The sequence below is a fragment of the Purpureocillium takamizusanense genome, chromosome 5 (assembly GCF_022605165.1).
Source record: "Purpureocillium takamizusanense chromosome 5, complete sequence".
Classification (NCBI taxonomy): domain Eukaryota; kingdom Fungi; phylum Ascomycota; class Sordariomycetes; order Hypocreales; family Ophiocordycipitaceae; genus Purpureocillium; species Purpureocillium takamizusanense.
Genome location: NC_063072.1, coordinates 1,604,912 through 1,616,704, shown reverse-complemented (window position 1 = coordinate 1,616,704; position 11,793 = coordinate 1,604,912). Strand labels below are relative to the sequence as shown.

At 58.9% G+C, this 11,793-nt stretch overlaps 5 protein-coding genes across 5 annotated transcripts; 4 read left to right on the top strand and 1 right to left on the bottom strand.

The window, feature by feature from the left end:
- The first annotated feature begins 2,240 nt into the window (after positions 1-2,240).
- JDV02_006077 (uncharacterized protein) lies at positions 2,241-3,708 on the top strand. The gene has a single exon (XM_047987431.1). The coding sequence runs from the start codon at positions 2,734-2,736 to the stop codon at positions 3,568-3,570; it is 837 nt and encodes a 278-aa protein (XP_047843416.1). The 5' UTR covers positions 2,241-2,733; the 3' UTR covers positions 3,571-3,708.
- Positions 3,709-3,747: 39 nt separating this feature from the next.
- RPS5 (ribosomal protein S5) lies at positions 3,748-4,811 on the bottom strand. The gene is made up of 3 exons (XM_047987430.1): positions 4,595-4,811; positions 4,317-4,500; positions 3,748-4,234 (listed from the first exon to the last, which is right to left on the bottom strand). Exons 1-3 carry the CDS (start codon positions 4,732-4,734, stop codon positions 3,917-3,919), a joined length of 642 nt encoding a protein of 213 aa, XP_047843415.1. The 5' UTR covers positions 4,735-4,811; the 3' UTR covers positions 3,748-3,916.
- Positions 4,812-5,018: 207 nt separating this feature from the next.
- RPS25 (40S ribosomal protein S25) lies at positions 5,019-6,058 on the top strand. Its single transcript, XM_047987429.1, has 3 exons — positions 5,019-5,069; positions 5,146-5,407; positions 5,473-6,058. Exons 1-3 carry the CDS (start codon positions 5,067-5,069, stop codon positions 5,493-5,495), a joined length of 288 nt encoding a protein of 95 aa, XP_047843414.1. The 5' UTR covers positions 5,019-5,066; the 3' UTR covers positions 5,496-6,058.
- Positions 6,059-7,714: 1,656 nt separating this feature from the next.
- PET9_3 (ADP/ATP carrier protein) lies at positions 7,715-9,806 on the top strand. The gene is made up of 4 exons (XM_047987428.1): positions 7,715-8,085; positions 8,394-8,415; positions 8,520-8,842; positions 8,915-9,806. Exons 1-4 carry the CDS (start codon positions 8,047-8,049, stop codon positions 9,476-9,478), a joined length of 948 nt encoding a protein of 315 aa, XP_047843413.1. The 5' UTR covers positions 7,715-8,046; the 3' UTR covers positions 9,479-9,806.
- A 322-nt stretch (positions 9,807-10,128) lies between these two features.
- On the top strand, positions 10,129-10,687 carry JDV02_006073 (uncharacterized protein; the record flags this gene model as incomplete). Its single annotated transcript, XM_047987427.1, has 2 exons — positions 10,129-10,557; positions 10,640-10,687. 2 exons carry the CDS (start codon positions 10,129-10,131, stop codon positions 10,685-10,687), a joined length of 477 nt encoding a protein of 158 aa, XP_047843412.1.
- Positions 10,688-11,793: the final 1,106 nt, after the last annotated feature.

Here is an 11,793-nt window from a genome sequence, read left to right as displayed (position 1 = left end):
TCAAAGGTTGCGTCGTGCTGCTGCGCACCGATGCCCGCTGCTCAAGGCGAGCTTGTTGCGGACGGGCAGGGACAGCAGGTACAGCACAGTAACTTGAGTACAATGCCTGGTACCTCACCTCCAGGGGAAAACCTTACCATGTACGGCCCCTACGTGCAACGCACTGTAGGAAATGGACAAGATGATCCCCGCAACCTTCCCATTGCAGCGCATGACCCTCCAAGGCAAAAGAAAGCACGAGGCACGGCGCGAGAAGGACAGCCGCGTACGACATGCATACCTATACAGTACGAAGTACGCGACCCCCGCCGGGCGCCTCCTGAACGGACGCTGCCACCACCACCAGCCAAGAAAAAAAAATCGGACGAGGGCCAAAGGGCAAGATTGGACGAAGGGTCCTGACTGAGGGACGATTAGCGACTCCAATATCGCGCCCCAAAGCGGTCACCGTCGAGGACCAACATGGAACGCACGGCCGCCGAGCTAGTGGGCGCCCCTGTGGCGCGTCGCTCAATGGAGAGAAGGCCCTGACGTACTGGAGCGGTACCTGAGCGCCGAGGCCAGGTGAAAACCCACTTCGGGGACGAGGCGCCAGCGGGCCCCCCAGAGCCCTGGACGCTGGGCATCCTGTGCTCGGGCGGTTGAAGAGTTCCGCGTTGCTGTTGCATGATGAGCGTCAGAGCGCGCAGGAAAGCAAAGATTGGGGGCCGTCACTTCGTGCACCGCGCCCCCCTCCTCACCCCCCTGGCCGTTCGTCTTCTACCGCTGCCCGGCCTGCTTGCCAAAACCGACCAGACGGATTGCTCAGCGAGTGTCCAGACGGGAGTGCCGTGCGGGCGGGATGTCACGATGCGGTTTCGCCCGCGTCATGCAAACCCCCTGCCCGCGCGTTTGGCATCGCAGACATGGGCAGATGGACCCATATATATGCAGCGATAGATGAGTTTAAGTTTAGTTATGCACCTTGGCTGGGTCAGGTCCCTGATGATCGATGCTGGGCTGGCCGAGGTCCGAACCCCATTGCTGCGCTCCTTGGTCGTCCTCCCAAGTAATAAGGGGACGGACGGCTACCCAACCGAGCGAGCTGGACAAAGAAAGGCGGCGGCGGTCGACAAAGTCCCAGAGCTAGTTACGAACTGTGTGCTACCAATGAAAGGTGCGCATCGCCACGTGCCACTCTGAACCAGCGGTGCGTCGTGTGACAGACAGACAGCACACTGATTGTGTCTTTTGGGAAAAGTTGGTTTCTTTACTCGGCGCCCAAGACATGGCATGACAGCAATCGAACCAGGCTAGACTGGAGTCAACATTCCTCCATCCTACTTGTACATGCACAGGGCTTTGTAAGTGACTGGAACCCGCCTCAGCCGGCGCCAGACTGGTGCTGTGAGCTACCTACAGGCAAGCGGGCGGATGGATTTGAACGGATTGCTACACCAAGAGGCCATGATCAATGAACCCATCCATGCTGCTGGCCATCGTGGCCCCTTGCCCGCGAGTCACGACGATCAAATCACCACCGTTTGGCCCATTTCATGCACAGGACTCGGGACGTCTGGGTTAAATACGTCGCCTGCAGAGCGAGTCCGGCACCAGCAGCACAGCACGCGCCACCTCGTGCGCTCGACGTCAAATTGCAAAAAGTGTGCAGTCATTTTTCCATTCACCGTTTTTGCTTTTTCCCGCCCAGCCCGCGCCCGCTTGCACTGTGCTACGCTACAGCACTGTACATACATGTACGAAATACAATGCTTTGCTGGTATGACCAGACGGTGAAATGACGGTGGAAAGAGGCGCGCGACGGGCATCCACACCCTTCATCCCGTTCATGCCGTGATGCCGGGGGACGCGCCCGCACGCGGTAGTATGCCGTGAGTTGACTGCATCGCTATGCTTCGTAAAAGAATAACCGTAGGGGGAAAGAGGGGGGGGCTGGCTGGCTGGCTGTTTGTGTAGCCGCCCGTAGTAGGTAAGGTACCTATGTATGTACTTCATGTTACATTGTCGTCGTAGGTGCTACCTGTAGCACAGAGCGTCCGGGATCAGGGAAGCCGGCGACGTCGTCGACTTCGGCTCAGCGCCGGCCCCGCCCGCCCGCCCGCCGTTGCACCGTCCTCAGATCGCCCGCCGCCGCCGCCTGGCCGCAGCGGCTGGTCGACGACGGGCGTCGGTGGGCCCCCCCCCTTCCCCTCCCCTCCGGTCACAGAAGTGATGAGCGTGCTTTTCTCCGCATCAGGCCTGCGTCTCGGATCGGAGGTCAGGAGAGAGGGGCGAGGACGTCGTCACCGCCGCGTTCCGTGTCCAAGGCCCCCATTGGGGTTGTGCACACTCCTCCTCTCCTCCTCCACAGCAGCAGCAGCAGCAGCAGCAGCAAGCTGGCAAGGCAGGCTATAAGCGTAGCGCGCTCGATGCTGTCGGCGAGTGAGATTCATTGATGCCTTGGAGGCTGCACGCTGGCGTCAGCCCAGGCAGGGTCTCGCTTGCCCCCTTCTCACGATTCACTCCACATCCACTCATACGTGTGCGCGCACCTCAACTCTTCTAGCCACTCCTTCACGTCTATCCCTTTACCATCGTCGGCTTTTTCAACCAGCCAGCCAAGCGTGCAAGACGTCAACAGAAACACCGCCCATCAAGCGCTAGCTCGTACTTGATACCTACACCGTATCGTGCATCTGGCCGCGTACCTAATACGTAACAACACCCCTCCCCCCCCCCCTTCCTTCTTTCGCCATGGCCACCCCCTTCATCACCCTGCTCGAGCCTAGCAAGTTCGAGGGGTTCCTGCCCGGCATCCGGCACGACGAGCAGCCCGCCACCATCCCCCAGCCGTTCCTAGATGCCATGGAGGTGCGCGAGACCGTCTACGTCGACGAGCAAGAGGTGCCGCTCGAGAACGAGTTCGACGCCGACGACCCCCGCTCCTGCCACTGGGTCATCTACGCCAGCATCAACAAGACGGAGGAGGGCGAGGTGCGCGACGACGAGGGAAACGTCCTACAGCCGCGCAAGAGCTCCACGAGGACGACGCCTATTGGCACTATCCGCCTCGTCCCCTTTCCGCACGACCCCCATCCCAAGGCCGGCGGCGACTACTGGAATGGCGTCCTGGTGGGGGATGAAGACCGGGACGACCGAGGAGGCGACGTTGCCGCCGCTCTTGGCGCGCCACCCGGCTGGAGCTTCGCGGCCGACAGGCCGACATCCTTTCACGACGGCAAGGAGCCATACGTCAAGCTCGGGCGGCTCGCCGTGTTACACGAGTTCCGCGGAAACAACCTCGCGGGCCTGCTCGTCAACACCGCCCTGGCGTGGCTCAAGAGGAACCCATCGTACTTTGACCCCAGCATCACGGAGCTTGGCCTGGAGCAGGTCGGCGCCGCCAACGAGACGGACGTCCCCAAATGGGGCGGCCTCGTCTGCGTACACGCTCAGGAGCGGGTCGTGGGCGCCTGGAAGAAATGGGGATTCCGCGTCGACGAGGGCATGGGGAAGTGGTGGGAAGAAGGGATTCCCCACGTTGGCATGTTTCAGAGGCTCGAGGTGAGTCCTGACGAGGTCCGCATCTGAGAAACGACAAAACGAGCGCTTCATTTTGCTTGACGATGTTACGACATATATGCATAGATAGCCTGGCTCGCCGAGGCCACCGCTGCCATTACCCGTCCAAACCACATGAACGAGGAGCGACGACAATTGACACTCAACCTCTCATTCTCACATTTTGGAACGGTGAAGCATGTGACGTGAAATTCATTGTGACCCAGTTGAGCCCAGCTTTTTATTGAGTCTCTAGAGCCATTTGTGACAATCCATAGCCGCGTTCCCAGACCTGAACGCAAAAATGCAATTCTGAAAGATGCCAGAACCACGCCAAAGCCGCAAACCCTCCAGCCAGACACCGTCCACGTCCCATTTATCGGTTGCTCTTGGCCACACGCTCCAGCTCGTCCTTCTTCTTGATGGCGTACGAGTTGCTGCTGCCCTTGGCGGCGTTGATCAGCTCCTCAGCAAGGCACTCGGCAATCGACTTGACGTTGCGGAAAGAGGCCTCGCGGGCACCGGTGGTGAGCAGGGCGATAGCCTGGTTGACCCGGCGCAGGGGGGACACATCGACGGCTTGTCGGCGGACGGTACCGGCGGAGCCGATTCGGGTAGAGTCTTCGCGGGGACCGCAGTTGACGATGGCATCAACGGCGACCTGGATGGGGTTCTGGTCGGTCATGAGGTGGATCTGCCGCGCTTGTTAGAAAAAATCTTTTAACTCTCCAAGTGGCCATGGCTCGTTTGCCATGGCGGTGTTCGGCCGGACGTACGATCTCGAAGGCGTGGGCGACGATGCGCACAGCCATCAGCTTCTTGCCGTTGTTGCGGCCGTGCATCATGAGCGAGTTGGTCAATCGCTCGATGATGGGGCAGTTGGCCTTGCGGAAGCGCTTGACGGCATATCGGCCAGCGGAGTGGGTGACATAAACAGGGTTTCGCAGAGAGATGTAGTCACTGTTTCGTTCAATCCGTCAGCATACAGAGTCCATCGTCCCGGGCGCGGCGGTCGCAGCCCTCGCGCGCAAACAGGTTTCCAGCGTCGACGTACGTCAGGGAGATGTCGCGGACCTCGACATCGTAGTCCCACTTGTTGAACAGCTTGATGTTGCCGACCTCCTTGACGACATCCTTGGGGAGGACGTCAGAGAGAACGGTGTTCTCGACCTCGATATCGCCGCCGTCAGACATTTTGGCTGTTGCAGTCGTGCGTTCGATCTGGCGGGAGGGAGGGACTGCGGGTTAGTATTGCAGATGGTCGAGATGGGAGTATTTTCGTGAGGTTGAAGATGGGCCTAGTCGTCGAGGGTTGAAATTTTGGTGGTGTGTGGGTCAGACGAATCAGATGCCGCCAAAAGTTCGGTACGTACCCAGCGCACTCAAAATGTTAGGGCAAGCCTGCCCTGGGCCCGAAACTCCGCCAGAGGGGCGCGCCTCTCAAGTGGTAGTCGCTTGCCTCATCCGCCAAAAAATCCCGTTCCTCCACACTCCCGTCGTCAACGTCAAGCACATCAACAGACAAAATGGTATGCGCGCACCAGCCACTCCACGATGCCCTTCGCCGGCCGCGACGAGAGATGCTAATCTGCTCGACCTCAACAGGCGCCCGCTGCTGGAGCTAAGAAGCAAAAGAAGAAGTGGTCCAAGGGCAAGGTCAAGGACAAGGCCCAGCACGCCGTCCTTCTCGACAAGACCACCTCCGAGAAGCTCTACAAGGATGTCCAGTCTTACCGCCTCGTCACCGTCGCCGTTCTCGTCGACCGCATGAAGATCAACGGTTCCCTGGCCCGCCAGTGCATCGCCGACCTCGAGGAGAAGGGCATGATCAAGCCGGTGGTCACGCACAGCAAGATGAAGATCTACAGTATGACCGCGAGCGCCCCGAACATGAAGCCGACGAAGAGCCCTGTGACTAACCACGCATTGCAGCCCGCGCCGTTGGCGGTTCCTAAGTTGCTCGAGTGGAGGAGGTTGAAGCTGGAGATATGGCGTCTGACTGGCCTTGACGAACAATCGGCCATTGGATCGGAGGATGTTCACGGCACAAAGTGCCCGGGTGGGACATATTTCATGCTCGGTGTAGCATACATAGGGACTGGAGTTGTTCTTCAGCATTCGGCAACGGAATCAAAAGATCTTCAAAACACCCTGTGGCCGGCATCGCTGTGACTGCACAGTCCGTCTGGACGCTTGTACAGAGTAAACAGGGCATGGTTCACTAGGCCCCGACGCGATGAGAACGTAGACAATTCGCTTCGATCCTGGCGCAATTGACCGAAGCGTTGGAGGCCCCGCGGATATGCCTGCCAGCCCGTGCCCCTTGGCGTATACCTACGTCTCACGATGTGAGGGCCATATCAAGATTAGATGGGGCGCTGGCGCCACGACCGGGATCTCTATTGTGGCAAGTTTCGTGAAGGCCATGGGCTTTGCTCAATAAACATACGTACTGTACATGCCGTATGCGGACTTGTGCACAGCATCCCGTGCCGTCAATGCAATTGGTGCGAGCAGCGAGCTGAACAGGACTGGAGCGTTCAGTCATATGCAATGCTACGAAAGTATGCCATTATGTTCACCTGCTGTCGAGCTCTTGGAACGGCCGTCTCAGGCGGTGGTGAGACTCGAGTGCTCAATGGAGCATAGTCGAATGCAGTGCAGGAGGGACACTTTGCGACAGCAGCGATGACAATCACCCAAGATGCGTCTGGCCCAGCTGTTTGCAAGTCACGGTGATCTGGAGGGTATGTATTCGTAGCGTTACTGTGTGAAGGACGATGAGCTATATATGTATGTCGGAGGATATGTATGTATGAAGACTGCGGTCAAAGTGTCGTACAGTACTTTGCACTGAGCGCATACGATCGAACAAGCATTGACACTGCCCTATCGGGCATGCACAAAGTCGGCCAGCATCGGACGCGAAGTTCGATGCTAGGTAGGTAGTGTGGATGCGCCGCCGTTCATGAATCAACGATACGAGGCTTCAGTTCCGCCACATGCCCTTATCTCGGCGCCACCGAGGCACGAGCCTTGGTCGGGACCAGAGACAAGTTGACGCAGCCGAATAATATCCACATCCACGCTTCATGGGTTGCAGGGCTAATGTGTTGTTGCGTATGTACGGTGCGGGCCATGCGGCACGTAGTAATTGACGTAGTGTCTCGAAGCCTCCGAGCAGCAAAGTCAATCAGGCCTCGTTCTCCAGATATCACTACGTAGCAAATACATCCGCCGGTATAAGGGGTCGGTCGACTTCGCCACAGTGCCGTCGATGGGGAGCAGGCTGAAGGTGAGGCTCGGTCTGGCGTGGCTACGTACGATCGATCCTCGGGTCAAAGGGACCCCTGAGGCAAAGGGCAGGCAAGGCAGGCCTCGTAGGACGAAAAAAGTCGTTTTTAGCTCGGCACAGTGCCCTGGCCTCCCTTGGCCTGGTGGAGCCGGCCGTGCACCCACAGGCAGCTGATGGCCGGGCAAATGCCATGCCCTGAGTAAGTATTAAACGTACTGCACGTGCGGCATCGTACATGGTGTAGTGCTGCGGCTGCTGGAACGATACTGCGCTTTGTCGCACATCCGCAGACGTGTTCATGACGAAAATGTGAAGAATGACACCAGACACACCATGCTGATGCACGCAGGCTGCGGGCCGGAGGGAGGGTCATGAGGCCGAGTGCTACTGCTGTTGCTGCTGCCACCCACTCCGCCAAAAGGGGGGGCCAGTAAGGTGAAATGGATGGGCGAACCGAATCGCTGGCAAGGGCGTGTGCGAATGGCGGCAGCGACGGGAGATCCCAGCACGAGCGCCAGCGGAGCCAGCGCGACATCAGAAAAAAAATCTCGGGGTGAACCGGGGACAGAGTTCCGGCTCAGGTACCTGCAGGCACCACCACACTACGGCGAGGAGCCGTGTACGGGGTACCCACCGCCGGGCGCTTGGAGCCAGGTGCCACCTACCACGGGCAGCGACGCTTCATCTGCTTGGCTGAGTGTCCGCCGGGCGGGTGTCTAGCTAGGTGTCTCTGGGGCTTCGTGGTCCGCTGTAAAGTACTGCCGCAGGCGTACTCGGTCCCTTCTCCAGGTTCGGGCCTGAGGCTCCCACATCCCACGCTTAGGCCTTCAGGGGGGGGGGGGGGGTCCCAGTCCTCCGTTGCCGTGGGAAAAGAGAAGGGAACCGTCCCCCCATGCTTCTGCTGCGCAGCGGCGGCGAGGCAACGGAGTCTCTCTGGGCGCCGCTAGCCCTTCGGGGGGTACGTACCTGGGGACCCCCAGCCAACCACGGCGCGCCCTAGCGCGGCCCGGGTAGATTCGCACTCAAAACCTGTCCCTTTCCTGGCTCCGCCGCAATTTTTTTCCCTCTCCCCCCCAAGTCCATCCGCCAGCCGGTGCAGAATTTATTTCGCTCGACTGCCCCGTACTTCCCCTTCTTCCCTCCTCCATCCTCAAATCTCCTCTCAATCCTTTGTCATTGTTTACGGAAGAGCGCCAGCTACAGCCGTCAACATGTCTCCTTCCGAGCAGCAGAAGGTCCTGGGCATGCCGGTAAGTCGTCGCTGCCTCGTCTCCCTTGCCGCGACCTTCCCCGTGAAATGCCGCGCAAGCTCCGTCGCCGAGATGTGGTTACTCGAACTGGCGTCGAGGCACCGATGCCTCTTTCGGCCCAATTGCATTGTCGCGCACTGCCTCTTGGTTGCTGTGAGACTTCGCAAAACGCTACAGTCGATGGACCTGGTCGTGGTCGCCGCCTCGTGTCCTCTTGCGATAGCCGCGGCAATTCCGGGGAGGGAAAATTTTCGCGTCATTGTTTGCCGGTCTGAAAGAATCATGTGCTAACTCGCTTGTCTCCATAGCCCTTCGTGGCGGACTTCCTGAGTATGTCGCCTCGCTGATACGCGTCTTTCGGCAATCGCGACGGCCGTCGTCGATGCCGCCGTCGCTGCTCCTTGATGTGGTCGAACTAACGTGTACAACTATAGTGGGTGGTGTTTCCGCCGCCGTCTCGAAGACTGCCGCCGCTCCCATTGAGCGTGTCAAGCTTCTCGTCCAGAACCAGGACGAGATGATCAAGGCTGGCCGTCTTGACCGCCGCTACAACGGCATTGGTGACTGCTTCAAGCGCACCATGGCCGACGAGGGCGCTCTCTCCCTGTGGCGTGGCAACACTGCCAACGTCATCCGTTACTTCCCCACCCAGGCCCTGAACTTCGCTTTCCGCGACAAGTTCAAGAAGATGTTCGGCTTCAAGAAGGAGCGTGACGGCTACGGCATGTGGATGCTGGGCAACCTGGCCTCCGGTGGTGTACGTTTTCTCCCTTGATGATTATCGGCTTTGGTCAACCACGGGTATGGTATGCTAACAAGAATACGATAGGCTGCCGGTGCCACGTCCATGCTTTTCGTCTACTCCCTGGACTACGCCCGTACCCGTCTTGCCAATGACGCCAAGTCTACCAAGGGTGGCGGTGAGCGCCAGTTCAACGGTCTCATCGACGTCTACCGCAAGACCCTCGCCTCTGACGGTATTGCCGGTCTCTACCGTGGTTTCATGCCCTCTGTCGCTGGTATCATCGTCTACCGTGGTCTGTACTTCGGCATGTACGACTCCATCAAGCCTGTTCTCCTGGTCGGTCCCCTTGCCAACAACTTCCTGGCCTCGTTCGCTCTCGGCTGGTGCGTCACCACTGGTGCCGGTATCGCTGCCTACCCTCTGGACACCATCCGCCGTCGCATGATGATGACCTCTGGCGAGGCCGTCAAGTACAAGAACTCTCTCGATGCTGCCCGCCAAATTATTGCCAAGAACGGCGTCAAGTCCCTGTTCAACGGTGCCGGTGCCAACATTCTCCGTGGTGTTGCCGGTGCTGGTGTCCTGTCCATCTACGACCAGCTCCAGATGATCCTCTTCGGCAAGGCCTTCAAGGGCGGCTCTGGTTAAACGTTTTTCCTTACTGTCCTGTATAGACTACATGCCGTGGGCGGGTTGAGCAGTTTGACGGATCGACCTGGGGGCGGGACGCAATGTCCCCCGGTTGACGAAAACGGAGATTGGGAAGATGGCAACGAGGGAAAGCTGGGGCAAGATATCCCCACGTGTTTCTGTGTGCAACAGATGCTCTTTGCGGGTTAGACTGGCATCGGCATGGCGTATTTCTCGTTTCGGCTCTGCCATGCTTTCTAGGTCGCTGTAATTTATACACCTACGCAAGTTCCCTTGATGTTTAGATCTGTGGTCTCTTAACGCCCAGCTGCAAGTGACGACGTGGACGCTCATGCCTCTGGTGTGTGTAGGTGACGAAGCGGGTATTCTGCGATGCGACGCTTCAACACATATGCCCAAGAATTTCGTCCGTGAAAATCGTGAGAAGGGTTCGCGAGTCACCTTGCCTTGCCTCGCGAAAGCACGCCGTCAAGGTGCGTGTTATTCCCAAGTAGCAGGGATGACTAAGTGCCTGACCCACTGCCTGAACAACGCGACGCGATCAACACGTCCAAACGACTTGGAAACTTGGGAAGCAACATTCTAGCCGCACTCATCAGCCCCAATTCAACGCAGCATTCGTGGTCGCTGTACGGACACCATTCGTTATGCCGCCAAAGCAAGCCTCGGGAGGGGCCCGCGGCCGCCCCAAGGGTAGCAAAAACAAGCGATCGTCGACGACAGCAGCGGCACTAGATTCGCCTGAGTCGAGCGACCCGTTCGATTCCCCAGACGAGCAAGCCGCCGCCGCCGACGACGACGAAGACGCTGGCAATCGAAGGCGGACGACGAAGACAACGACACGACGGGAGAATAACAATAGTGGCGGCACGGCGGCGCAGGACGAAGAGGCGGAAGGAGAGGCGGAGAAGACGATACCACGGGAGCTGCTGACGCGGGTGCTGCACGAGTTCTTCGCCAAGGACGCGACGAGGATATCGCGGGACGCGAACGCGGCGGTGGGCAAGTACGTGGACGTGTTTGTGCGGGAGGCGATTGCGCGGGCGGCGGTGGACAAGCGAAGCGGGTTCCTCGAGGTGAGTGCGGCGCAACTTGTGTCTCTCTCGTCACAGCGATGATGATAGCGGCAGACGGCCAAGGCTGACCTGGGCTCGACAGGTGGACGATTTGGAAAAGATTGCGCCGCAGCTCCTGCTGGATCTATGACCGGGCATGCAGCTGCTGGGTCTATGACGGGGGCCACCAGAAAGAGCCAAGATTTGTGTGAACGACGACGGAGCAAATACGAGGCGGAAGGATATACGTCACGTAGACGCGTGTTCGTCGGTAAGCGATCCCCTCCTCCGACCGTTTTGTGATTTACTCGGGATCCGGCAAGGCTGATCAAACAGCCATGCGGCGACGGGTCGACGGCGGCAAACCTACGGGCACGAATCCCGTGTCCGTTGTGTAGAAAGCTCGTCTCGGGCAGTAAGAGGTCAGCCTAGGACGCGGAACAAGGCCAACTATTCCTGGCTACACACACAAGGTCGCCAAGGACATGGCCATGCAGCACGTTTGAGTCGAGCCCGTGGACCAGCAAGTCGCGGGCATGCGGCACGGCTGGACTTGCGGCGCGGCGGTTCGGAACCCGGACTGCGTTGCATGTTGCCAACGATTACTACCTACTACCGGGCCGTCTCGCGAAAAAAGTCATGTCACATCGATGGGCCGTCTTGACATGGCGGCTTGACATGAGATGACTGTAGTATTCGTCACGGCTGACGCGCTTCACTGTATCGGTATGGGTAGGGCTGCTGGTCGAGATGTTTCGGCACCGACTGGACTGGTACGTTGTGCGCGACGACAGCTCGTGTGCGGGACACACACACTCACACAGACTGTGGAATATTCAAGATTGTCGGCGGATGCACGTATGGGCTGTGCAGTGCCTCAAATTCTGAACAGTCTGCATCGGCAGCCGGCGTCTGATGAAACGCTCGAGTCTCTCTCTCTCCTCGGCCGTTTCTGTGCTTTGGTGGTCGATTGGCAGTGCACGTAATCCAGACAGCAGGCAGGCCCACTCTCGTAGAACGGAGACGGGGTATTCCGTGTGTTGCCGAATTTGGCAGGCGGCCCCAGACCTGCCTGCCTGCCTACCTCAACTGATACGGCCGTCGCAGGACACTAAGAAAAGAAAAGGAAAAGAAGAAAAGAACAGGAAGAGCGTCGCTTCCATCCTGCTGCTGCGCACCATGGGGGTTTTTGGGCACCGGCAAGAACCAGGGGCGCAAGTGGCTGAGGCGACTTGCGTCGCGGGACTTGGGGCCGTC

Coding starts and splice junctions, on each gene's coding strand:
- JDV02_006077 (XM_047987431.1), top strand. CDS start 2,734: ATGGCCACCCCCTTCATCACCCTGCTCGAGCCTAGCAAGTTCGAGGGG.
- RPS5 (XM_047987430.1), bottom strand. CDS start 4,734: ATGTCTGACGGCGGCGATATCGAGGTCGAGAACACCGTTCTCTCTGAC. Junction 4,501..4,594: donor GTCCGCGACATCTCCCTGAC/GTACGTCGACGC, acceptor TGAACGAAACAG/TGACTACATCTCTCTGCGAA. Junction 4,235..4,316: donor TCGCCCACGCCTTCGAGATC/GTACGTCCGGCC, acceptor CAAGCGCGGCAG/ATCCACCTCATGACCGACCA.
- RPS25 (XM_047987429.1), top strand. Junction 5,408..5,472: donor CAGCAAGATGAAGATCTACA/GTATGACCGCGA, acceptor CACGCATTGCAG/CCCGCGCCGTTGGCGGTTCC.
- PET9_3 (XM_047987428.1), top strand. CDS start 8,047: ATGTCTCCTTCCGAGCAGCAGAAGGTCCTGGGCATGCCG. Junction 8,086..8,393: donor AGAAGGTCCTGGGCATGCCG/GTAAGTCGTCGC, acceptor TTGTCTCCATAG/CCCTTCGTGGCGGACTTCCT. Junction 8,416..8,519: donor CTTCGTGGCGGACTTCCTGA/GTATGTCGCCTC, acceptor GTACAACTATAG/TGGGTGGTGTTTCCGCCGCC.